This window comes from Bufo bufo, chromosome 2 (genome assembly GCF_905171765.1).
Source record: "Bufo bufo chromosome 2, aBufBuf1.1, whole genome shotgun sequence".
NCBI lineage: Eukaryota > Metazoa > Chordata > Amphibia > Anura > Bufonidae > Bufo > Bufo bufo.
In genome coordinates, this window is record NC_053390.1 from 121,761,683 (window position 1) to 121,787,072 (window position 25,390).

A 25,390-nucleotide genomic window follows, 5' to 3' on the forward strand; every position below is an offset into this window, starting at 1 on the left:
TTTAGGTTTTTTACAGGGCCACTTTACATTCCCAGTCGCCCCTGCCATCTGGGCTCAGGGTTTGCAGGCATGGTGCCAACCACTGATTGTGGTGTATATAGGACATACCTCAGTGGCTGTCCCACGGTCCCAGAGCGGGGAAGGTATGTCCCGCTCTCTTCCATAGGAAGCACAGTTGCCTGCAATGATGAAGCAGAGAGCCACCCACTCCCTGCTCCATCACTCCTCCCCCGTCAGCACTCCACACTGGTGGTCTCTGCAGCTGTGCTCCTCCTACACACACCAGCAGCTCCCAGTGTATCCTGCTGCTGCTGGGAAAGGAGAGGAGTATGTGGGTGGGCACAATCCTGGGGATATTACTGTGAAGGGGGCACAATCCTGGGCTTATTACTGTGAAGGGGGCACAATCCTGGGCTTATTACTGTGAAGGGGGCACAATCCTGGGCTTATTACTGTGAAGGGGGCACAATCCTGGGCTTATTACTGTGAAGGGGGCACAATCCTTGGCTTATTACTGTGAAGGGGGCACAATCCTGGGCTTATTACTGTGAAGGGAGCACAATCCTGGGCATATTACTGTGAAGGGAGCACAATCCTGGGCATATTACTGTGAAGGGGGCACAATCCTGGGCTTATTACTGTGAAGGGGGCACAATCCTTGGCTTATTACTGTGAAGGGGGCACAATCCTGGGCTTATTACTGTGAAGGGGGCACAATCCTGGGCTTATTACTGTGAAGGGGGCACAATCCTTGGCTTATTACTGTGAAGGGGGCACAATCCTGGGCTTATTACTGTGAAGGGAGCACAATCCTGGGCATATTACTGTAAAGGGAGAACAATCATGGGCATATTACTGTGAAGGGAGCACAATCCTGGGCATATTACTGTGAAGGGAGCACAATCCTTGGCTTATTACTGTGAAGGGGGCACAATCCTGGGCTTATTACTGTGAAGGGGGCACAATCCTGGGCTTATTACTGTGAAGGGGGCACAATCCTTGGCTTATTACTGTGAAGGGGGCACAATCCTGGGCTTATTACTGTGAAGGGAGCACAATCCTGGGCATATTACTGTAAAGGGAGAACAATCATGGGCATATTACTGTGAAGGGAGCACAATCCTGGGCATATTACTGTGAAGGGAGCACAATCCTGGGCATATTACTGTGAAGGGAGCACAATCCTGGGCATATTACTGTGAAGGGAGCATATATCAGGGCACATAACTAGGCAAATTACTGTTAGGGGGCACAATCCAGGGCATATTACTGTGAGGTGGCACAATCCAGGGCATGTTACTGTGCGGTGACACAATCCAGGGCATATTACTATGAGGGGGCACAACTGGGCATATAACTCTGAGGGGGCACAATCCTGGGCATATTACTAGGTATATTACTGTGAGGAGACCCAATCCAGGGCATGTTACTGTGAGGTGACACAACTGGGCATATAACTCTGAGGGGGCACAATCCAGGGCATATTACTGTGAGGGGGCACAATCCAGGGCATATTACTGTGAGGGGGCACAATCCAGGGCATATTACTGTGAGGGGGCACAACTGGGAATATAACTGAGGGGGCACAATCCTGGGCATATTACTGTGAGGGGGCACATCTGGGTATTACTACTGCAGACATCCCAACCTGCAAAAACTCATTCAGGGAGGTGCACTTCTCATTTCAGGGAGTTTTCTTTTTTTTGTTTTTTTCCCCACAAACTTTTTATTACATTTTCCAAACATATGCAGTATCTGCACACTTTGCTCTATGGTGTAGACTCGAGTACCGGGCTCATTACCCTGCCCCAAATTATCATATTTATGTATATGATTAAAGCATCCAGGGGGTGTGAATTTAACACTGGGGTAAATAATATAATTAAAATGGAGGGTTAAATGTGTAAATGTATTTTCAAAAAAATGCATCTCTCTCAATAGTTCTATAGCTACTGAATGAGACAGAAGGGATGCCTTTAACATATATATCTCCTTGAGAAGCCAATTTGACCCTAAAGGGTTAATTCAACCTGTAATTAGGGGGCACATATCTGGTCATCACTACAATTAGGGGGCACATATCTAGGCATTGCTACTGTAACGGGGCACAAATCTGGGCATAACTACTGTGAGGGGGCACATATATGGGCATCGCTACTATAAGGAGGCACATATCTGGGCATGAATACTGTGTGGTGGCACAGGGGACTGGGTGGGATTTGGTGTTTAGTTATGTTTTGGGCAGAGTTAGAGGTGCGGCCTAGTGCAGAAAAATTTGTGGTGCACACATAGTGGCCCTTTTCCTTCTTTTCAAAAGTTGGGAGGTATGCAATCAAAGCCTCTTATTGGGCAGGGTTGCAGATTGTGATTGGTCCTGATGATAATGGTGTAATTCAGAGTAATACTTAGGCCTGTCACATGGGGACTACACTGGAACTTTAGGATAGAAGCATGATGTTGTAGAGCTGGAAACACTGCCATTCTGTTCCACACATCATATGAACACTGGTACACAAAGCATTGGTAACACAATGTAATATACCGGCTCTAGGCAAAAAGCCTGTATCTGTGGGCGGTTGAATATTTTTCCAGTAACAAAGATGGCCGCCAGCAGCAGGGCGCATAGTACTTCCGGTTCAGCCTCCGGGTCATTTCCTATCACGCGTCGTAGCGTTCTAGGAAAGTTGCCATGACTCGCTGGGCTCGGCCGGGGCAGAGTAATGTCGCCGCTCGGAACCGCAAAGTGTGTGAGGCCACTCCATGGGAAGAGTTACACAAGACCCCGGCCAAGAGGGCAGCCCCGCGGGCGGAGAGGGCGCCCCCTAAGAAGAAGAAGAAGGCGGCGTATGTGAATGAAGACGTTAATGGGTTCAAGGCTGAGCTGGACAGGAAGGAGCAGCGCAGCGACGGCAGGAGGCTGAAGAGACAGCAGAGCAAGAGGAGCAAGATGGTGAGGACTGCCCGGGAACAGCGCCCCTAGTGCAGTGCTCAGTACTGCACCCTGTACATCCCACCCCCAGGGCACTGCCAGTGTAAAGGGTCCTCTACAGCCTGTAGGATAGGAGCCAGGTCTGATCCCCATTCCTCCTTGAGCTGCCATACATTAGAGACCACGATGGTTCACATTGCGTTCCTGCGAGGAATCCCACCAGCAACATGCTACACTAAAAGCTGAGCGCAATCCCTTCAGGATGCATCAGGATGGAGATAATACCGCAGCATGCTACGGTTTTATCTCTGTACATTTTTTTTTTGTGTATGTTACATGGATAGCAGGGGTCAGCAACCTTCGGCTTTCCAGCTGCTGTGAAACTACAACCCCCAGCATTCAAACCTGCTTTGCTAACTCCCATAGAAGTGAATGAAGCATCCTGGGAGTTGTAGTTTCTGAACAGCTGGAGTCCCGCTTGGTAGCGATCCTGTGGTCCGTATTCAGCCAGTTAGCCAGGTCATCTTTCTTTTTTCTTCCAAGCTTTACAAGAGAGCTTTTTACTTTTACGGCTTGTTTTCAGTGGGACAAGTATTTTTTATTGGCATTATTCAGTCGGACATATTTTTGTCATTCATCTTTCTTTGTGGGGTGAAATTGGGGGGAAAAAAAAAAGCTTTTCTGAATTTCCACCACTTTTTATTTTTTATTTTCATGGCGTTTACTGTGCACTAACAATGACCAGCAACATAATGACCTTATTCTGCAGATGAGTATCATTACGGCAATTCCTAATTGATATAGGTTTTATTATGATTTATTACTTTTAAGAAATAACCTGTAAATACGGTAAATTATTATTTATTTTTTTGTCCATTATGGCATTCACTGTACAGAATAAGTACTTTTATATTTTACTAGTTCTGACATTTTCAGACTTGGCGATACCAATTATGTTTATTTTTTTATATTTTTATTAGGGCTTCATAGGCAGTTTACTATGGCAAGCCTGGGAGAATTCACAAGGCCCCATGCTGTTATGGCAACCAATTGCGCCACCCCCACCCCTTTTCGATGCTACAGTTGTTACTGAGCGTGGTGTCTCGGGGGTTAAAGGCTATGTACACCTTCGAAGGCAATTTTTGCTGGATTGCATTTTACTCATTTTTGCCTAAAAATAATATTTTCAATTGGCATTTATTAAAAATATTGAGCTGTTCTGTCACAAGTGTTAACTGTTTTTCTAAAGGTGCATTTAGACACCAATATTCGTCCAGATTATCGGGAGCGGCCATTGTTGTGAATGGTTGTTCTCGATCATCTGGTCTAAATGTGCTGCCGATCATCGGGTAATCCTGTCTCTCATGCGGGCACCACCGATCGTGGCTTCTGAGCAGCAGATTGTATGGTCTAAACAGTGATCTGCTGCCCAGAAGTCATGATTCTGTATGAGGACGAGGTATCGCTACAGCCATCCTCCTTCCTCATACAGTGAAGATCGCTGCATGTAAAAGCGCCGTCTCCCTCACTGGACGAGCAGCTGACTGTCGGAAAGGAATGCTTCCTTCCCGACAATCGGCCGCTCAGTCGGCCTATCTAAATCCACCTTAAAGGGATTCTGTCACCAGGTTTAACCCCTGTCAGCTAAACATATGCTGATGTTCAGGGCCTCATCACGATTCCTAATGTGGGCTTATAAATGTGATCTGTAGCCCTATTTTGCTAAAAAACAGCTTTTACTAACCTGTCAGTCAAAGAAATAAGGTGCCCACGGGGATGTGAAGTGATGCAAGGTGCCCAGAGCCGCCTTTCTAGACTTCTGTGCCGCCTCCTAATCCTCTGTGCCGCCTCTCGCTCTCCCTCCCCCTCCTCCTGCTGTAAGATCTCGCGCGTGCGCACAGGGCTCTGAGAGGCTGGCGCCAGAGTGCAGGTTATACAGGGGGTTGAGCGAAGTGCCAGCGCATGCGCACGCGCACTTCGCTGTAAGAAGCCAAATGGAGAAGTCCGCACGGGCGCATCAGGCAGAGCCCTGTGCGCACGTGCGAGATCTTTCAGCAGGAGGGGGGGAGGGAGGGAGAGCGAGAGGCGGCACAGAGGATTAGGAGGCGGCGCAGAAGTCTGGAAAGGCGGCGCTGGGCACGAACGGCGGCGGGTGCGGCCGGCACCTTGCATCACTTCACATCCCCTTCGGCACCTTATTTCTTTGACTGACAGGTTAGTAAAAGCTGTTTTTTAGCAAAATAAGGCTACAGATCACATTTAGAAGCCCACATTAGGAATCGTGATGAGGCCCTGAACATCAGCATATGTTTAGCTGACGGGTGAAACCTGGTGACAGAATCCCTTTAACTTTGTGATTTGGTACTTTCTCTTTCACTTTGTGCTGGTCATCTAAAAAACTTTCTCTAAACTACTAAGAGGTCATAAACATTTATTTAAAGGGTTTCTGTCACCCTGCAAAACTCATTATTTTTTTTTTGGATAGTTAGATTCCTCATAGTGCGATATAGGAGAATATAATGCTCTTACTTACTTTCATGCGGCCGATTCTTTATAAAACGAACTTTTATAATATGTAAATGAGGGCTCTACCAGCAAGTAGGGCGTCTACTTGCTGGTAGCCGCAGCAGAAATCCGCCCCCTCGCCGTGTTGATTGACAGGGCCAGCCGTGATCTCCTCCTCCGGCCAGCCCTGTCAGTAATTCAAAAATCGCGTGCCTCGCGTCATTCGGCGCAGGCGCTCTGAGATGAGGAGGCTCGTATCCTCAGCACTCCCTCAGTGCGCCTGCGCCGATGACGTCTTCTCTTTTGGTGATGTCATCGGCGCAGGCGCACTGAGGGAGTGCTGAGGATACGAGCCTGCGCCGAATGACGCGAGGCGCGCGATTTTTGAATTACTGACAGGGCCGGCCGGAGGAGGAGATCACGGCTGGCCCTGTCAATCAACACGGCGAGGGGGCAGATTTCTGCAGCGGCTACCAGCAAGTAGACGCCCTACTTGCTGGTAGAGCCCTCATTTACATATTATAAAAGTTCGTTTTATAAAGAATCGGCCGCATGAAAGTAAGTAAGAGCATTATATTCTCCTATATCGCACTATGAGGAATCTAACTATCCAAAAAAAAAAAAATGAGTTTTGCAGGGTGACAGAAACCCTTTAAGTCACATTCTTATCACTAAGATCAGAACTGAGCTATAATGAGTGTTTATAGTGTCAGAGCAGAGATAAGGAGCCAGTCAGATCCCCAAATGACGGAAAAGAGAGAATCCAGAGGCTGCTACTAGAGCATCTCAGCTCTGCACACAAAAAAGGGCTCCATATTTTTAATAAAGAACAAGTGCTCAAAATAAGTGCAATGCAATAAAAAAAAAAATCCCCCAAAGGTGTACATGGCCTTTAAATGACTGGATCAGAGTCATTGCTGACAGGCATCGGCTGCAGTACAGAACCTGACACCCACTGCCTATGGAGAGGGCTTTCCTGGGCCCACTCCTTACACTATCCTGCAGAGTGGTCGTATCTTTACGTGGTGTGATTGGGAAGAGCTTGTAGCCAAACCAAAGACTCTTCCTAAAGAAAAAGATCCCCCGGCTATTGACATCATCGGCCTGAGCCCTCCTGCTTCATTTGCATCAGCACAGTATGAGGGAAACATCGCAGAAGTCATGACTCCTGCTGGAATCTCTGTAGACAAGGGAATGTCAGGACTAGACGGAGCTCCCGACCCTGATGATGTATCTCGGGTTGTGCAGGACATCACCTTGCTGCAGTCGTCATTTATCTCTAGCCTCAAATAGGGGGCAGACACTCTCCCAATTACTGCCGTCTCTAATGATGTGTCCAATAATCATCTGCGAGATGTGATATATATATATATATATATATATATATATATATATATATATATATATATACAGTACAGACCAAAAGTTTGGACACACCTTCTCATTCAAAGAGTTTTCTTTATTTTCATGACTATGAAAATTGTAGATTCACACTGAAGGCATCAAAACTATGAATTAACACATGTGGAATTATATACATAACAAACAAGTGTGAAACAACTGAAAATATGTCATATTCTAGGTTCTTCAAAGTAGCCACCTTTTGCTTTGATTACTGCTTTGCACACTCTTGGCATTCTCTTGATGAGCTTCAAGAGGTAGTCCCCTGAAATGGTTTTCACTTCACAGGTGTGCCCTGTCAGGTTTAATAAGTGGGATTTCTTGCCTTATAAATGGGGTTGGGACCATCAGTTGCGTTGAGGAGAAGTCGGGTGGATACACAGCTGATAGTCCTACTAAATAGACTGTTAGAATTTGTATTATGGCAAGAAAAAAGCAGCTAAGTAAAGAAAAACGAGTGGCCGTCATTACTTTAAGAAATGAAGGTCAGTCAGTCAGCCGAAAAATTGGGAAAACTTTGAAAGTAAGGGCTATTTGACCATGAAGGAGAGTGATGGGGTGCTGCGCCAGATGACCTGGCCTCCACAGTCACCGGACCTGAACCCAATCGAGATGGTTTGGGGTGAGCTGGACCGCAGAGTGAAGGCAAAAGGGCCAACAAGTGCTAAGCATCTCTGGGAACTCCTTCAAGACTTTTGGAAGACCATTTCAGGGGACTACCTCTTGAAGCTCATCAAGAGAATGCCAAGAGTGTGCAAAGCAGTAATCAAAGCAAAAGGTGGCTACTTTGAAGAACCTAGAATATGACATATTTTCAGTTGTTTCACACTTGTTTGTTATGTATATAATTCCACATGTGTCAATTCATAGTTTTGATGCCTTCATAGTCAGGAAAATAAAGAACTCTTTGAATGAGAAGGGGTGTGTCCAAACTTTTGGTCTGTACTGTGTATGTATATGTATATATATATAATATTATATTATATTATATTCCTTTATTGCCTTGTTTAGGGGCTCATCTCATCTGAGACATTGGTGGCATATCACTAGGGTGTGCCACCAATGTCAGAAGTGCGGTTCTGAGAGGTCTGCAGAACGGAACCGTATACCATCCATTCAGTCCCATACAGGTGAATGGAGCAGTGACCACGTTTGTGCTGTACGCTCTTTTTCATTGGACTTCCAAAAATAGCTGAGCACGCTTGCTCGACTGTTTTCAGAACTTTCATAGAAATGAATAGAGAGTGTCGTGCATGCGCAGTGCACTCTCCTTCACTTTTGGGGTCCCATTCTGGAGATAGGTGCAGGTGTCAGACATGGCACCCACATCTGTTGGACATTGATGTAATATTCTAGTGCTATGATGGCTAACCTCCGGTACTCCAGCTGTGGTCAAACTACGACTCCCAAGATGCCCCCTTGTTCTCAGAACTTCATAGAAATGAATAGTGCATGTTGGGAGTCGTAGTTTCACCACAGCTGGAGTGGCGGAGGTTAGCTGTCACTGTACCTAGTGATGTGCCATTAAAGTCTGATGGCACTGTCACCTCTTCTGATATATCTGATTTAGTAAATCTTTGACTTCCCCATGAAATAGCAATTGTGGAACATCCCTTCTCAACACTCTTCCTTGTTATTTTCCGCTCTTATTCCTCTTGAAAAATTAAAAAATAAATTGACAACTAGGTGTTACCATTCATCCATTCCTAGGAGGAATAACAGAGTAATAGCACAATGTAGAGAAGGAAAGACGCTCCAGAATTGTTATTTATTGGTGAATAGGATTATTTATTAAGACAGACATGTCAGAAGAGGCGACAGGTCCTCCAACATCGGGACCCTAAAGTTCCCAGTTGGCGAGGAGATACACGGTGGTGGATGACTCTGCTTTTCATCTCCTACAGGTCTGCTTCCACTGTCGAAAGCCTGGTCATGGCATGGCTGATTGCTCCGAAGCCCTGAGATGCCAGGAGACGGGCACAGGAATATGTTTCCGTTGTGGATCCACAGAGCATGAAGTCAATAAATGCAGAGCCAAAGTGGATCCAGCACTTGGTACATGTGAGAACTTCTTAATTGTGATGAGCAACTTCACACTCATTTTGTGACCTGCAGATTTCCCTTTTTCTTCTATTATGGGAACATTTTTCCACTGTCCGGGTCTGTTTAGTATCTGGCTGTAAATTTCCAGCTGATGAAATATAGCCTTAGCCCTATACACGTCCATCGTTTTAATGGTAAGAACAGCTATGCATTTCTGTGCTGTCAAAAGTTAAAGAAAACAGAAAGTTTAAACTTTAATATGAACACGGCCTTAGGCCGAATGCACGCGGCAGAGAGCGGTCTGTGGTATGCCGGGCTGGATTCCTGTTCAGAGCAGGAGCGCACTGCGTCATTGGTTGCTATGACGCCGTGCGCTTCATGCCGCCACTGGACTACAGTAATACACTATACAAGTGTATTACTGTAGTCCAGCGGCGGCATGAAGCGCACGCCGTCATAGCAACCAATGACGCCGTGCGCTCCTGCTCTGAACAGGAATCCAGCCCGGCTTACCACGGACCGCTCTCTGCCGCGGAACACGGCCGTGTGCATTCGGCCTTAGATGCAGGCGAGTCAAATATTCAGCCATGCATGGATAGCCCGTTATTTACAGAGGGAGAGATACTTTTACTTAACGACTTACAAAATAGTGCGAGTTTCACTGAACGCATCCGGACCTAATTCGTCACGCTCGTGTGAAAGGGGCCTTAATGTAAGACTGCTTCCGAGCTGTCTTACATTTAGACCATTTTCTACGCCTAAAACAGGTGTAGAAAATGACAAATGAGACGGGCCTGCCCTTCCCCGCCCATGTTACGCCCACCGTTTTAGACCTGGCATGAGCGGAGAAAAGCTGCAGATTGCAGTGCAACTAACCATTGCACCACAATCTGTGCCAGAAATACACCTAATATAGGCTTATTTCTGGATAATAAATGACCCCCATAGTCTCCAGCAGAGCTTAGAGTTGTCCAATGTTCTGCAGTACTAACCATCAGTGAAAATATCTAATCTAAGAAACCCCCTCAGTGCTGGCTGCAGCTGTAAGGTGTTTGCTTTCCTGACTTTACCAGGGCTCTGCCTCCTTCCTTCTGGTTACCGGCTCTGTTGGTCTATTACAGGGATCAGCAACCTTCTGTGCTCAAGCTGTTGTTAAACTACAACTTCCAGCATGCACACTTGCTCATATCTTCCTGGAAGATTCATATAAGTAAATGGAGTATACTGGGAGTTGTAGTACCCCTGGTCTACTATCTGTTATAACGGCGTATTTGTAATTTGTTTTATTTGTATTTTTCTTTACTGTTTCAGGAGAGTTTCCATATGCCAAATGTTTTATATGTGGAGAGATGGGACACTTGTCAAGGTCCTGTCCAGACAATCCCAAAGGCCTATATGCAGAAGGTAGGTTTGCCACCATGTTGGCATAGTATTTCAAAGGATTTTCCGGACCTAGTATTAAAGGGTTATTCCAGAATTTTACTTTTGATAGTGTATCCTTAGGATAGGCCATGGTTGTTGGGGGTCCAACCCTCCGCTCCACCACGAATTATCAGTTCTTCAGTAGCTCTGGAACTTCACAACTCTGTCCACTGTGTAGTGGATGGAGTTAAAGAGGACCTTTCATTACGATAAAAAATCTAAACTAAGTATACAGACATGGAGAGCGGCGCCCAGGGATCTCCCTGCAGCTACTATTATCCCTGGGTGCCGCTCCGTTCTCCCGGTATAGGCTCCGGTATCTTCAGATTTTCGGCTCAACTGGGAGGAGCCTGCTCTAGTTTTCCTGGACGTCTCCTTCTCCCAGGCTGTAGCGCTGGCCAATCGCAGCGCTCAGCTCATAGCCTGAGAGTTTTTTTTCTCCCAGGCTATGAGCTGAGTGCTGCGATTGGCCAGCACTCCAGCCTGGGAGAAGGAGACGCCCAGGAGAACAAGAGCAGGCTCCTCCCAGTTGAGCCGAAAATCTGAAGATACCGGAGCCTATACCTGGAGAACGGAGCGACGCCCAGTGATAATAGTAAGTGCAGGGAGATCCCTGGGCGCTGCTCTCCATGTCTGTATACTTCATTTAGATTTTTTATCGTAATGAAAGGTCCTCTTTAATTACTGCAGTACTGCTCCCATTCGGTTCAGAGGGAGCAGTGCTGCAGTAACCAGCTCTGTCCACTACACGGTGGACAGAGCTGAGTAGTTCAGGCACTGAAGTTACCCTGAAACAGGTGGAGTGTAAAGTGTTGGACCCCTACAAATCAGATATTGATTGCCATATCTACGGATGCACCATCAATCGTAAAATCCTGAATAAGCAGCACAACCCTACACCCAAACGGACTTGAGTGATATCTTCTGTGTACTGGGGTTTGGACATTTGCATGGTCCTGAAAAATCCCTATAACCAAAAATGAGACATTGATGGCAACCTGTAGCTTGCGGCTCTACTCGCATAAATAATATTTAGCCAGATTTTGATTCTTTGCATCTTGTGATGAGGAAATCGACAACTGTTCTATAAAAGTACTTGTCTTCATTTTAGGTGGAGGCTGCAGGATTTGCGGTTCTGTTGAGCATTTTCAGAAGGATTGTCCAGAACATCAAACATCCGGTGAGACCACATAACTGCGGGTCACCTCAAATAAGTTAAAACTAATCTTCATACAATATGTAGTAACTTGCAGTCACAAGTGTTGCTCCAATTTTCCCAATCTCCTTTGTCACACTGTGAGTAATTTGGTTTAATTAGTTACCAATGGAGAAAGTTTATTAGGCAAAATGTGACAGAACTCTGCGAATTGCACCAAAACTTGTTATGGTTTGCATATCCAGTTTTTTATGTTTGGACTTGGTCACCTCCTCCGCTGCAGCCAATGACTGGCTTCAGTGGTGGCATATCCAGAAGAGAGACTTCACCGCAGTAGCCAGTGGTTGGCTGCAGTGGAGCAGGTGACCATGCTCATGCTTGGGAGGAAGTAAATAACCAGGGGTCTGGAATATGGACATATGGGAGCCAGAGCGCAGGACTGGAGTAGCGGATCGCAGGTAAGTATAATTCTTGCAATAGTGGAGGATGGCTGCGGGCATCAGTTGAAGAGCTTCTGTCAGCAGTATTAAACCATGCATATTGCCTGGTAGGATTGATTATGCTGAGTAAAACTCTAGATTTCTTTTCTCTCTAGGTTGAATAGTTGCAGAGAGATATTAAAGGGGTTGTGTCACTTCAGTAAATGGCATTTATAATGTAGAGAAAGGTAATACAAGGCACTTACTAATGTATTGTGACTCTCCATATTGCCTCCTTTGCTGGCTTCATTCATTTTTCCATAACATTATACACTGCTCATTTCCAGGGGTTATGGTTGCCCTGAAATTTAGCAGCGGTGTTCGTGCTTGCACACTATAGGAAATAGTTTTGGCCTCTCTGGCGGCTGGGACTGTGGGATCACGCATAAACATGTATGCGCAGCAGCTTCCGCCCCGGCCACCTTGTATCTGCTCTGCAGTGGTGACCATAACCCCTAGTAACAAGCAGTGTATAAAGCTATTGAAAAATGAATCAAACCAGGAAAGGAGGCAATATGGACACTCGCAATACATTAGTAAGTGCCTTGTATTAACTTTCTCTACATGATAAATGCTATTTGCTGAAGTGAGACAACCCCATTTATTTTTTTAGATTTATTCAAAATTACTAGTTGGAGCACCAAGGGGCTGGCTGTAGCACTAGGAGCTATCGCAATACCCTTGTCCTCTGGTCCCTCCTACTTCTCCTTTGACAGGTCTACACATCTGTCCTAGCCCTTGTGCCGGACAGTTGGCACTTGCGTTAGTGCTGGTGGTCCAGCGGAGCATTGATACAAGGGAGAGAGAGCTGTAGGGGATTACAGCATACTCTCCTCACAATCCTTCTCCACTGTCACTGAAGCTGCCAGTACCTCCACTTCTGGGTGAACTGATTAAGTCTTGCGCACTAGATCAGCTGCTACTGCAGTTCAGATTCAGACTGCGCATGTGCTGATGATGACAGTGAAGGAGCGCAGCTGCTGGGAGGATTGTGGGGTAATTATGCTCTCCTCCCCCTACAGCCCTCTCTCCCTTGTACCGATGCTCTGCTGTCACCAGTGACTGCCAGGACCCACATATTTGCCACAGCACATTATCAAAATCATGTATTCAGTGGAATTAATGATTTTGCTCACAAAGTGACACTGATGACTCAGTATCCCACCATGGACCACCAATGACTATTGTTAAAGATGTATATACGCTTACCCCATGTAATAAAAGTTAGAGATTGCATTGACCATCTATGTGTCAGCGTCTAGTCTCTCAGCCACGCGTGGATATTAACCCCTGGGGGGTGTACATTGATTTGGAACACCAGAGTGTATCTTAAATGCCCTAATTTAGGGCGTCTTTATCACTATTACATTACTATAGTTATTCTACATGTCACCAATGCAAGTGCTGACTTCACCAGCCACGGGGCTAGGTTAGATATCTAGCCCTGTAAATCAAGAGAGGGTGAGTGGCAAAGCACAGAGGTGTTGTGCTAGCAGTGCTCCTAGCACTATGGCCAGCCCCTTGGTGCTCTAAATATTTATTTTGCATAAATATAAAAATGAATGTAGTGTGTAGAGAACAATAAACTTGCCGCACTCACCCGTTTTACTTGGCAGCTTGTTTATTCAAGATTAAAACCTGAACATGGTTGCTGGTGCGGGCACTCACTCAGTGGCCGATTTGCGCAGTCCGCGCTTCGTCTGGCCTCTCACGTGATGGCGTCAGCACGCTCTATATACTGCGTCTGACGTCATCACTATAGCAACAATATACACATACTCATTTTAAAAACAAAACAATATTAAATGAAAACTGCTAGATCATTCTTATCATTTAGGCTTCTCTTTGGAGTAATACAATGTCTATCTCCTCCATTCACTAATACTCCCACTACTTCTATTCCTGCACATATGAGGACATTACTGTCCCCTCCATGTGCTTCTCTGACATACTCTATCAGTCTCAGTGAACTAATTCCTGTCTCAGTGGATTTCTTATGTTCTCTGACCCTTATGTATAAACATCTTATGGTTTTTCCTAAATAGAACCTTCCACATGGACAAAATATAACAAACCAAAAACAGTGTTTTACATGAGATGAACTGTTTCACTGTATGTTTCACTCCTCCTATATTCAGGTTTCTAGACTTGATTATAAATCTACATGCTGTACATTGGCCACATTTATAATTTCCCTGTGGTGTTCCTTTTTCTAGCCAATTTTCCTGTCTGCTCTCAAACCTACTTCTTCCAACCTTATTTCTAATAGTCTTACTCCTTCTAAAACTTATCAATTGATGATTCCTTTTTGAGAGCAGTAAAGGAGAATAAACAAGAAGAGAGGCGACATGATAGAGGAGTAAGAGAAAAAAGAGGTAAAGCAGTGTATACGTTTTAGATATACACCTATGGCAATGAATATAAAAAAGGCCATTATGAATAATTGGAGCATCCTTGCCCATGATGAAGATCTAAAAGAAAAAAATGAATAATCCACCACTGATAAGTTTTAGAAGGAGTAAGACTATCAGAAATAAGGTTGTAAGAAGTAGGTTTGAGAGGAGACAGGAAAATTGGCTAGAAAAAGGAACAATGATAAATGAAGTTCCAGCACTGCAAAGTAATTGTTGTCGCTTGTCTCTTTATTCGTGGTAGCAAAATGACAGCATGTGGAATAAGTTGACCAGTTGACGCGTTTCAGACACGTAGTCCTTAGTCATAACTTGACATATTAGTCATGACTAAGGACTAAGTGTCTGAAACGCGTCAACTGGTGTTGGAATGTGAGGTTTGATCCACATGCTGTAATTTTGCTACCACGAATAAAGAGACAAGCGACACAACAATTACTTTGCAGTGCTGGAACTTAATTTTATTATTGTTTTGCTACCAAAGGACTATTTTACCTTTTCTGTGCACCAGGGGTTGATTGAATTTACAAAAGGTGAGCTGGAATTTTACTATGGACGTTAGAAAAAGGAACACCGCAGAGAAATTATAAATGTGGCCAATGTACAGCATGTAGATTTATAATCAAGTCTAGAAACCTGAATATAGGAGGAGTGAAACATACAGTGAAACAGGTCATCTCATGTAAAACACTGTTTTTGGTTTGTTATATTTTGTCCATGTGGAAGGTTCTATATAGGAAAAAACATAAGATGTTTATACATAAGGGTCAGAGAACATAAGAAATCCACTGAGACAGGAATTGGTTCACCGAGACTGATAGAGCATGTCAGAGAAGCACATGGAGGGGACGGTAATGTCCTCATATGTGCAGGAATAGAAGTAGTGGGAGTATTAGTGACTGGAGGAGATGGACATCGTGTATTACTCCAATAATTAAAACTAATGCGATGGGACTTTTAGGTCTAAATAATAAGAATGATCTAGCTGTTTTTATTTAATATTTTGTTTTTAAAATGAGTGTGTATATTGTTGCTATAGTGATGACGTCAGACGCAGTATATAGAGAGCAGCGTGCTGACGCCATCACGTAAGAGGCCAGGTAAAGCGCGGACTGCACGAAACGCCCGTTGTCTGAGGTTGAGTGAGTGCGCGCACCTGCAACCATGTTCATGTTTTAATCTTGAATAAACAAGCTGCCAAGTAAAATGGGCGAGTGCCACAAGATTATGGTCATTGCTGAACACCACCCACACACTGCAGATAAAAGCGCCAGGACTCCAAGTGAACCCTATAATTAGTAGCAGGGCCGACACCAGAACTTTTTTTCTTTTTCTTCTTCTTTTTACATACATTCATTTTTATCTCCACAAATCTTCTTCCTAGAGAGAAAAGAAATATAGGGGGTCATTTATCAAACTGGTAAAGTAGAACTGGATTAGTTGCCCAGAGAAACCAATCAGATTCCTCATTTCATTTTCCAAAGGAGCTGTCCAAAATGAAAGGTGGAATCTGGTTGCTGCCCAGTTCTACTTTACACCTGTTTGATAAATGACCCCCATAGGGTTTTACTCAGCATGATCGACCCTACCTGCCAATCTGCATGGTTTAATAGGGGTGATCATGCTGACAGATGCTCTTCAACCCTTTCATGACCAAGGGTCATTGATGCTCCAGTGTCCAGGTCAAATTTTATAAATCTGACATGCGTCACTTTATATGGTAATAGCTTTGGAACACTTTTTTATTTATCCAAGCCATTCTGAGATTGTTTTTTCGTGACACATTCTACTTCATGATGGTCATAAATTTTAGTCAATATATTTCACCTTTATTTATGAAAAAATCCCAAATTTACCAAAAAGTTTGACATTCGCAATTTTCAAAATTTCAATTTCTCTGCTTTTAAAACAAAGTGATTCCTCATAAAACATTTATTACTTAACATTCCCCATATGTCTACTTTATGTTGGCATCATTTTGGAAATGTCATTTTATTTTTTTAGGACGTTATAAGGCTTAGAAGTTTAGAAGCAATTCTTAAAATTTTTAAGAAAATTTCTAAAACCCACTTTTTAAGGACCAGTTCAGATCTGAAGTCACTTTGTGGGGCTTACATAGTGGATACCCCCATAAACGACCCCATTGTAGAAACTACACCCCTCAAGTTACTCAAAACAGATTTTACAAACTTTGTTAACCCTTTAGGTGTTCCACAAGAATTAAAGGAAAATGGAGAATAAATCTCTAAATGTCACTTTTTTGGCAGATTTTCCATTTTATTACATTTTTTTTTTCTTTAACACATTGAGGGTTAACAGCCAAACAAAACTCAATATTTATTACCCTGATTCTGCGGTTTACAGAAACACCCCACATGTGGTCGTAAACTGATGTATGGGCACACGGCAGGGCGCAGAAGAAAAGGAGCGCCGCATGGTTTTTGGAAGGCAGATTTTGCTGGACTGGTTTTTAGATGCCATGTCCCATTTAAAGCCCCCCTGATGCACCCCTAGAGTAGAAACTCCCAAAAAGTGACCCTATTTTGGAAACTGGGGGATAAGGTGCCAGATTTATTGGTACCATTTTTGGGTACATAGGATTTTTTGATCATTCATTATTACACTTTATGACCAAAAAATTGGCTGTTTTGGAACAGTTTTTATTTATTTTTACAGCGTTCATCTGAGGGGTTAGGTCATGTGACCGTTTTATAGAGCAGATCGTTACGGACATGGCGATACCTATTATGTCAACTTTTTCTTATTTATTTAAGTTTTACACAATAATAGCATTTGTGAAACCAAAAAAAAAGATGTTTGTGTCTCCATAGTCTGAGAGCCATAGCTTTTTTTTATTTTTTGGGCGATTGTCTTAAATAGGGTATAATTTTTTGCGGGATGAGGTGATGGTTTGATTGGTACTATTTTTGGGGGCATATGCCTTTTTGATCGCTTGGTGTTGCACTTTTTGTGATGTAAGGTGAAAAAAATAGCTTTTTGGCACGGTTTTTATTTTTTACGGTGTTCACCTGAGGGGTTAGGTCATGTGATATTTTTATCGAGCATGTTGTTACGGACGCGCCAATACCTAATATGTACACTTTTTATTTTTTTTATTTCACTTTAACCACTTCCCATCTGGGCCCTTTGCCCCCTTCCTGACCAGGCCAAATTTTGCAAAACTGACATATCTCACTTTATGTGGTAATAACTTTGGAACACCTTTATTTATCCAAGTCATTCAGAGATTGTTTTCTCGTGACACATTGTACTTCATGATAGTCATAAATTTGAGTCAAAATATTTCACCTTTATTTATGAAAAAATCCCAAATTTACCCAAAAATTTGAAAAATTCGCAATTTTCTAAATTTCAATTTCTCTGCTTTCAAAACAGAAAGTGATACCTCATAAAATAGTTATTATTTAACATTTCCCATATGTCTACTTTATGTTGGCATCATTTTGGAAATGTCATTTTATTTTTTTAGGACGTTAGAAGGCTTAAAAGTTTAGAAGCAATTCTTCAAATTTGTAAGAAAATTGCCAAAACCCACTTTATAAGGACCAGTTCAGGTCTGAAGTCACTTTGTGGGGCCTACATAGTGGATACCCCCATAAATGACCCCATTGTAGAAACTACACCCCTCAAGGTATTCAAAACCGATTTTACTAACTTTGTTAACCCTTTAGGCGTTCCACAAGAATTAAAGGAAAATGGAGATCAAATTTTTAAATTTCACTTTTTTGGCAGATTTTCCATTTTAATCAATTTTTTTCTTTAACACATCGATGGTTAACAGCCAAACAAAACTCAATATTTATTACCCAGATTCTGCGGTTTACAGAAACACCCCACATGTGGTCGTAAACTGCTGTATGGGCACACGGCAGGGCGCAGAAGGAAAGGAACTCCACATGGTTTTTAGATGCCATGTCCCATTTGAAGCCCCCTGATGCACCCTTACAGTAGAAACTCCCAAGAAGTGACCCCATTTTGGAAACTAGGGGATAAGGTGCCAGTTTTATTAGTACTATTTTTGGGTACATATGATTTTTTGATCATTCATTATAACACTTTATGGGGCAAGGTGACCAAAAAATTGGTTGTTTTAGCACAGTTTCTATTTATTTATTTTTACAGCGTTCACCTGAGGGGTTCAGTCAAGTGACATTTTTATAGAGCAGATTGTTACGCACGTGGCGATACCTAATATGTATACTTTTTCTCATTTATTAAAGTTTTACACAATAATAGCATTTTTGAAACCAAAAAATTATGTTTTAATGTGTCCATGTTCTGAGAGCTATAGTTTTTTTATTTTTTGAGAGATTTTCTTATGTAGGGGCTCATTTTTTGCGGGATGAGGTGACGGTTTTATTGGTACCATTTTATGGGACATACGCGTTTTTGATCACTTGGTGTTGCACCTTTTGTGATGCAAGGTGACAAAAATTGCTTGTTTTGACACAGTTTTTTTTATTTATTTTTTACGGTGTTCACCCGAGGGGTTAGGTCATGTGATATTTTTATAGAGCTGGTTTTTACGGACGCGGCAATACTAAATATGTCTATTTTATTTTATTTTTTCTATTTTTTTTTTATTTTTTTATTCCTTACTTGGGTTTTTTTTTTTTTTTACATGTGAACCTTTTTTTTATTTTATTTTTTCAACACTTTATTTTATTTTTATTTTATTTTACACTTTTCGTCCCCCATAAGGTCATACAAGACCTCTGGGGGACATTTGCTTCACTTTTTTTTTTTTTTTTCAGTATTGATTTCTCCTGTAACTGGGGCTGACATAGTAGCCCCAGTTACAGGACAAATGCACCCCTATAGAGGCTGTACAGCAGCAATCCTGCGCTGTACAGCCTCACAGCAGGGCTGATCGAGGTCTCTGAGAGACCTCACACAGCTCCTGCACACTCCGGTCCCGGCGGTCACATGACCGCCGGGCCGGAACAGGAAGCGCACAGCGCTTCCTGCTCTGCAGACACAGCGCTCGGTGAGCGCTGTGTCTGCAGCGATCGTGAACGCAGGGACACCTGGGCACTGTCCCTGCCTTATCTCTGGGTTGCCCTGCTGTCACTGACAGCGGGCAACCCGATCAGCAGCTGCACGATTAGCGTGCAGCTGCTATTTCTGACAGGACGTTTTAAAACGTGCTGTCAGAAATAGACGTCCACCCATAGGACGTTTATATCCTATGGGCGGACGTGAGGCGGTTAACACAATAATGGCATATTTGGAATAAAAAAAAAATGATGTTTTAGTGTCTCTGTGTTCTGAGAGCTATAGTCTTTTTTTAATTTTTTGAGCGATTTTCTTATGTAGGGTCTCATTTTTTGCGGGATGAGGTGACTGTTTTATTGGTACCATTTTGTGGGACATATGCCTTTTTGATCGCTCGGTGTTGCACTTTTTGTGGTGTAAGGTGACAAAAATTGCTTTTTTTTTACAGTTTTTATTTTTTATGGTGTTTATCGGACGGGGTCGATCATGTGATATATTTATAAAGACTGTCGTTACGGGCGCGGTGATACCTAATGTGGTGTTTTTTTTATAATTAATTTTTTTTTTTAACTTTTATTATTTTCACTTTTTTTTATTTTTTTTTATCAAGTCCCACTTGGATCTTGAAGATCCAGTGGGGCTGATGGCTGTACTATACTTTGCAATGCTTTTGCATTGCAAAGTACAATACTATCAAATGTCCTGTAGATGGCAACATCGGGCGCTTTTGCAAAGAGTCCAGTTGCCATGGCAACCATCGGGCGCTGCCATCTCAGCGCGGCAGCACCGATGGTTGAGAGGGGAAGCCCCCTCCCTCTATTAACCCCATGGATGCCGCTACCGCAGCATCTTAGGGGTTACAGCAGAGTGTCAGCATAGAGCTGACACTCGCTGCTGATGTCGGCGGTTCAGGAATGGAGCCGCCGACATCAAATAAAGCAGGGGGACCGCATCGGGGGCAGGAGGCACAAATGGGGCAGCGCTGTAAGGGGGGGGCATGGCCAGCAGGAGGGGCACATTTGGGGGTCTGATGCATGCATGGGGAGGGGGCGGACCGCATCAGGGGTACAATACATGGATGGGGGGGCGGGGATCGCATCGGAGGCAGGGCGCACAGATCGGGGGGCACAAGGACACATTACCTGATTTCAGGCTCTGATCTACAGAGTGCAGATCAGAGCCTGAAACCGGCATTTTAACACTGCCATGATCCGATTGGTTAGTCTGCACAGCATACCACAGATCGTGGTAGCTGCACGGGGTATGTGCAGATATCACGTATATAGACTGATTGCGGGCGTAAAGGGGTTAAGTTAGGTACTCCTAAACAACATGTTTAAGGGTATGACCAAGAGGAGTTCTAATTAAGTACCAAATATTGGCATACAAGTCTAGTGAGCTCCACCAAATATATAATTCCATGTGTGACACAATAGGCAGTGTTTTCATTAACTTCCAATTCCATGCACACTGCAGCAAATACATATATTTCATCTATTATGTCTAAAGTTACATCATGTATGCACTTTGCTTGTTATGCAGGGTGATGGGCATGGTGCAGAAGTAAAGGTCTCTAGTTAAAGCAAATTCTTTTCTTAAAAAATGAAAGCTATATTATGATTGGTTGCTGTGGGCAACAGTTTTCTTCTGGACAGTTTTCATAAATCTGCCCCATAGTTTAAAGTAGCAAGCCCTCAAAAATGTTTATTTTGACCTGTTAGAAAGGTACACTATGTAATCTGTAGTGGGTAAGGTAATCTTCTTACCAGTGACTGTATTTGTGAGTTATCACCTCCCTTCTGATCCTTAGCTACGTCATGTGACCAGCACTCTGACTTTCCAAATAACACAGTGGGGGAGATTTATTAAACTGGTGTAAAGTAGAACTGGCTTATAGCAACCAATCAGATTCCACCTTTGGAAAATGGAAGGTGGAATCTGATTGGTTGCTATCGGCAACTAAGCCAGTTATACTCTAAACCAGTTTGATAAATCTCCCCCAGTATCTTATGTGTGGACAGGAAGCCAGTTTCTCTGTGTATTCCTATAGGAGCCGCAATGTCAGTCTCATAGGAATGTGTCATTTGGAGATCAGCGTGATGGTCACATGACACAGCTGAGGATCAGATAGAAGGGGATAACTCGCAAATAGAGCCACTGGTAAGAAGATTACTGGCACTACAGTTTAGTGAAGAGAATACATTTTTTGTGGGAGAGTTTCTTTAATCCTCTACAAAAAGGGTCAGGTTTAAGATGGCGACATTGCAGCAAGAAAAAGCGGTTTGCATGTGGAAATTTGCAATAACAATATCTGTTGTGACACCACAGTGAAACTCGCTGAATAAATTTGGTAATTGTGCACCATGAAGAAACTTTCTCTTCAGGTGAAGCAATTTATAAACACTGGCTGTTTATTTCATGGGCGAAGTTATGGCCTCCCAAAGGCTTCAGAAGAAACAGTGAACATGATTCGAGCCGTGTACGAGCATAGTCCTAGAAAGTTGACCAGGTTGTGCCTAGGGTTGTCATACCAAAATTTTGATTTGAATTTTGATACCATAAAAAACAATTGCGATACTAGATACCATTCGATACCACGTGGAAAAAATAAAACACCTAAAAAAAGTGACAAAAAAAATTGCGAATTACGCATATTTTTTAATTTATTTATTTTTCTGTTCCGGCGTTCACTGCATAGGAGAGATTTTTTTTATATTTTAATAGTTCTGACTTTTTCGGACTTGGCGATACATAATATGTTTATTTTTTGTTTATATATTTTATATCTAAAATTGTGCAAGGGGGTGATTTTAAACTTTCACTTTTTTTTTTGTTTTTACTTTTTATTAACTATTCTCCCCCTTAGGGCTTGTTCGCGCCGACCGTGGCCCAGCCGCGTGGGGATCGCGGACCCATGCACTTGAATGGGTCCGCGATCCGTCAGTTTCGCAAAAAGATGCAGCATGTTTTTTCTTTTTGCGGTGGCGTGGAACGGAACCCCAGAAAGCACTCCGTAGTGTTCCGTTCCGTGCTTCCATTCAGCACTGTTGCACATCTCCGGATTTACAGACCCATTGAAGTGAATTGGTCCGCATCTGTGATGCGGAATGCACACGGAACGGTGCCCGTGTATTGCGGATACGCAAATGTGGACCGCAATACGGCAACGGGCAGCACACATTCGTGTAAATGAGCCCTTAGGGGGCTAGAACCCTTGTCCTATTCACACAAAAAATTGTCTCATAGTAGGCCATCCAGTAGCTGGTTTAGAGCTAGAGAAGAGTCTACCCCTCCAACCAGTCCCTGCTAGGCTAGCCAGCCTAGGTTTAGTCTAGGTTTACTACAGCTACAGGGTTAGTAAGTCTGGGCCAGTGGGTCTTTCCATTAGTGTTTTTTTTTTTTTTTGTTTTTTTTTTTTTGTTTTTTTTTCCTATAGAGAAGATGTCAAAGTGCTAAAAAAAAAAAAATTCTAAAGGCTGCCTTTTTGAAAAGCAGCTGGAAAGACAAAAAAAGGTCGCCTAATGAACAAAAACACCAGCAGCAAAAATCACTTGTGTGTCTTGCATTTTGTGTTTCCCATAGACCTTCAGCTAACATCAGGAGCGAGCATTTTTACTTAAAAAAAAAACACCTACAAAACACCCTGCAAAAATTGCAAAAGTGCAGAGAATAACCTATGTGAAAGCGGCCTTAGTATAACTTTTATTTTATGGGTCTAATTGCATATTTGTGTTTAGAGGCTTATGGGCTCTCATGCAGCAACCAAGGCTTATAGCCATTACTTACCACTTAGGCCGGGTTCGCATCACCGTTTATTTTTACGTTCTTTTTATCCGTCAGGACTTTTTTCTGGATAAAATAACAGATCTCTGATGGACATACCGTAGCTCAAATGGATGCCAAATGTGCACAACTGATGCTCTGGATCCGTTTTTTCACAGGATGTTTTTTTCTTTATTTCTCAGTTCTTCTGACAGATCAGAAGAAAGTAAAAATAAACGGTGATGTGAACCCGGCCTCAGTACTGTGTTCTGTGTCATCTTTTCAATTTTTAATTTATTTTATTTTTTCTGTCAGCCCAAATTACAGTCAGCAGATGGTCCAGCGGTATGAGTGCAGATCACGAAGATGTTCCAGTACAGAAAAAAGTGAAAAAAGTTCCAACTAAAGTGCCGAAAGTGGTCAAATTCTGACAGTGCCTTCATCTTGAGAAATTACGGACATGGACACATCAGGTTTCCACCAAGACATCCAAATCATGCTGACATTGTATGATTGGAAATCTAATTCACCCTCTTCCCCTAACGGAACGGGTGGGATTACAAGGCTGTGACTGATATCAGATAGTGTGCACCGCTCCAGAATATGTATAGTGCTGTTAAATAAATGACACTCCAACCGGTGTGCAGAACTCTGGGTGACTGGCTGCATGCATGTAGTGAGCAGTGCAGATTTATTCCCTGTCAAACCATGCTATTCCATAAGGGGGTTGTCCGAGTTATGTAAAAAAATAAAATAAAGCACTGTAAATCTGATGGTCTGTAATATATAAATAAGCTACGCAGGATTTAGACAAAAATAAAACATATTTACTTGTATCCCTAGTTATGTTCTGGCCCCTTTGTTGACATGCAGTTGCAGAGCTGTGGGGATGTGTAACAACAATCTGAGGTTTTACTCATGAACATTTATGGATGTCAACAATTACTGCCTTTCCCCTCCCCCTGCTCTGCAAAGGGAATGAGTAAAAGTGCTGCCCTGTCTGCAGTCTGACTGCTGGGATACTCATGTTGTATGTGTGGGACTACAATTCCCAGCTGTACAGTACAATGACACTGCTGATACACACAGGATCTTCCTCCTATCTGTTCTTGTGCAATGCTCTGCAGACACTTCCTCACAGCCAGCAGAAGAGTACAGAGGAGAGGACTCCTGGTCTTTGTCAGCTCTGTGTTTGCAGGCTGAGGGAGGAAAGCATTTATCTCCTCAGTAAGGGTTGGAAGCTCTGCCTCAGGTACTGAGGAGCTGCAGGGTGTCCTCTTTTCCAGGCAGTCTGTGCTACTGATGATATAAGGGGTTAAACTTTGCTGAAGAATCTAGTGGGAAGGGAGACGGAGGGCAGACGGCTCAGCAAGCGTGTAGTGCAGGGGGCGTGGCTTGTCGCTCCAACCAGCACAACCCACAGTGAGGTTCAGGACACAGAGACAGACCTGCCCCTCCTGTTCTCTCAGGCTTGTGCATGTAAAAAAGATGACATCACAGGTCATGTGGTCTCAGCTAATTAGGAGAACAGGACCACTGTAGATGAGGTGAGTTGAAAACCTTTCATTTGCTTAGTTAGCAAAATTCAAAGAACAAAAAAATAACTTGGACAACCCCCTGTAAATAATGAGATTTTGGAGTTTTTGGGTAACTGCAACCTTGTGGATATCTATAGGCCTGCAATGCTATTATTTTATATTGCTTGGTAGCCTGAATTATTATTATTTTTTTTTGCTTATTGCATAGAATAATGCAGTCTTGGTCAGTTCTGTTTAGTCATTATAGCAGAACAATGCCAGTGCCATATGTCACATGACAGGCGCCAAGGATTTAGGATGCCCAATGGAGCCCAAAAAAACGTTCTGCTACTTTTGACAGCATCTGCAAGGGAGCCTTCAACACAGCTGTGTACAGGGCCTACGCTTAATGGACTTTTTCTGCAGATTATAATTTTCCTATCAAAGAAATATTTGTCTGGAAGTTTAAAACAAGTTTTGTTTCTGATGACCATTTTACAGTATAAAATAAAATGTATCCATGCATCTCCTTGTTGTGATTCTGTGTTGTGGAGCAGATGTCTTGCGCTGTTAAGGTGCGTCTCAAGGAATAGGTCTGCATTTAGTCTTGGAACAGGAAGCACGCTCAGAATCAGCCAATGTTGCATTTAGAGTTCAGCAACCAGAAGACAAGCAGAGAATAAATCTACGGTGGTATGACACTTTGTGAGGCTGGACATAAGATTTTCTATTAAAATTGGAGGGTGTTG

General features: G+C 43.2%; 1 protein-coding gene across 1 annotated transcript; it reads left to right on the top strand.

The window, feature by feature from the left end:
- The first annotated feature begins 2,643 nt into the window (after positions 1–2,643).
- On the top strand, positions 2,644–24,182 carry ZCCHC9 (zinc finger CCHC-type containing 9). Its single transcript, XM_040421498.1, has 5 exons — positions 2,644–2,950; positions 8,740–8,890; positions 10,190–10,282; positions 11,412–11,480; positions 23,440–24,182. The coding sequence occupies exons 1-5, from the start codon at positions 2,690–2,692 to the stop codon at positions 23,553–23,555; spliced, it is 690 nt and encodes a 229-aa protein (XP_040277432.1). The 5' UTR covers positions 2,644–2,689; the 3' UTR covers positions 23,556–24,182.
- The last annotated feature ends 1,208 nt before the right edge of the window (positions 24,183–25,390 follow it).

What these genes read in the sequence shown, in the direction of transcription:
- ZCCHC9 (XM_040421498.1), top strand. Translation starts at nt 2,690, where the DNA reads ATGACTCGCTGGGCTCGGCCGGGGCAGAGTAATGTCGCCGCTCGGAAC. An exon ending in AGAGCAAGAGGAGCAAGATG is followed by an intron (nt 2,951 to 8,739) that starts GTGAGGACTGCC and finishes CATCTCCTACAG; the next exon opens with GTCTGCTTCCACTGTCGAAA. An exon ending in CAAAGTGGATCCAGCACTTG is followed by an intron (nt 8,891 to 10,189) that starts GTACATGTGAGA and finishes TTACTGTTTCAG; the next exon opens with GAGAGTTTCCATATGCCAAA.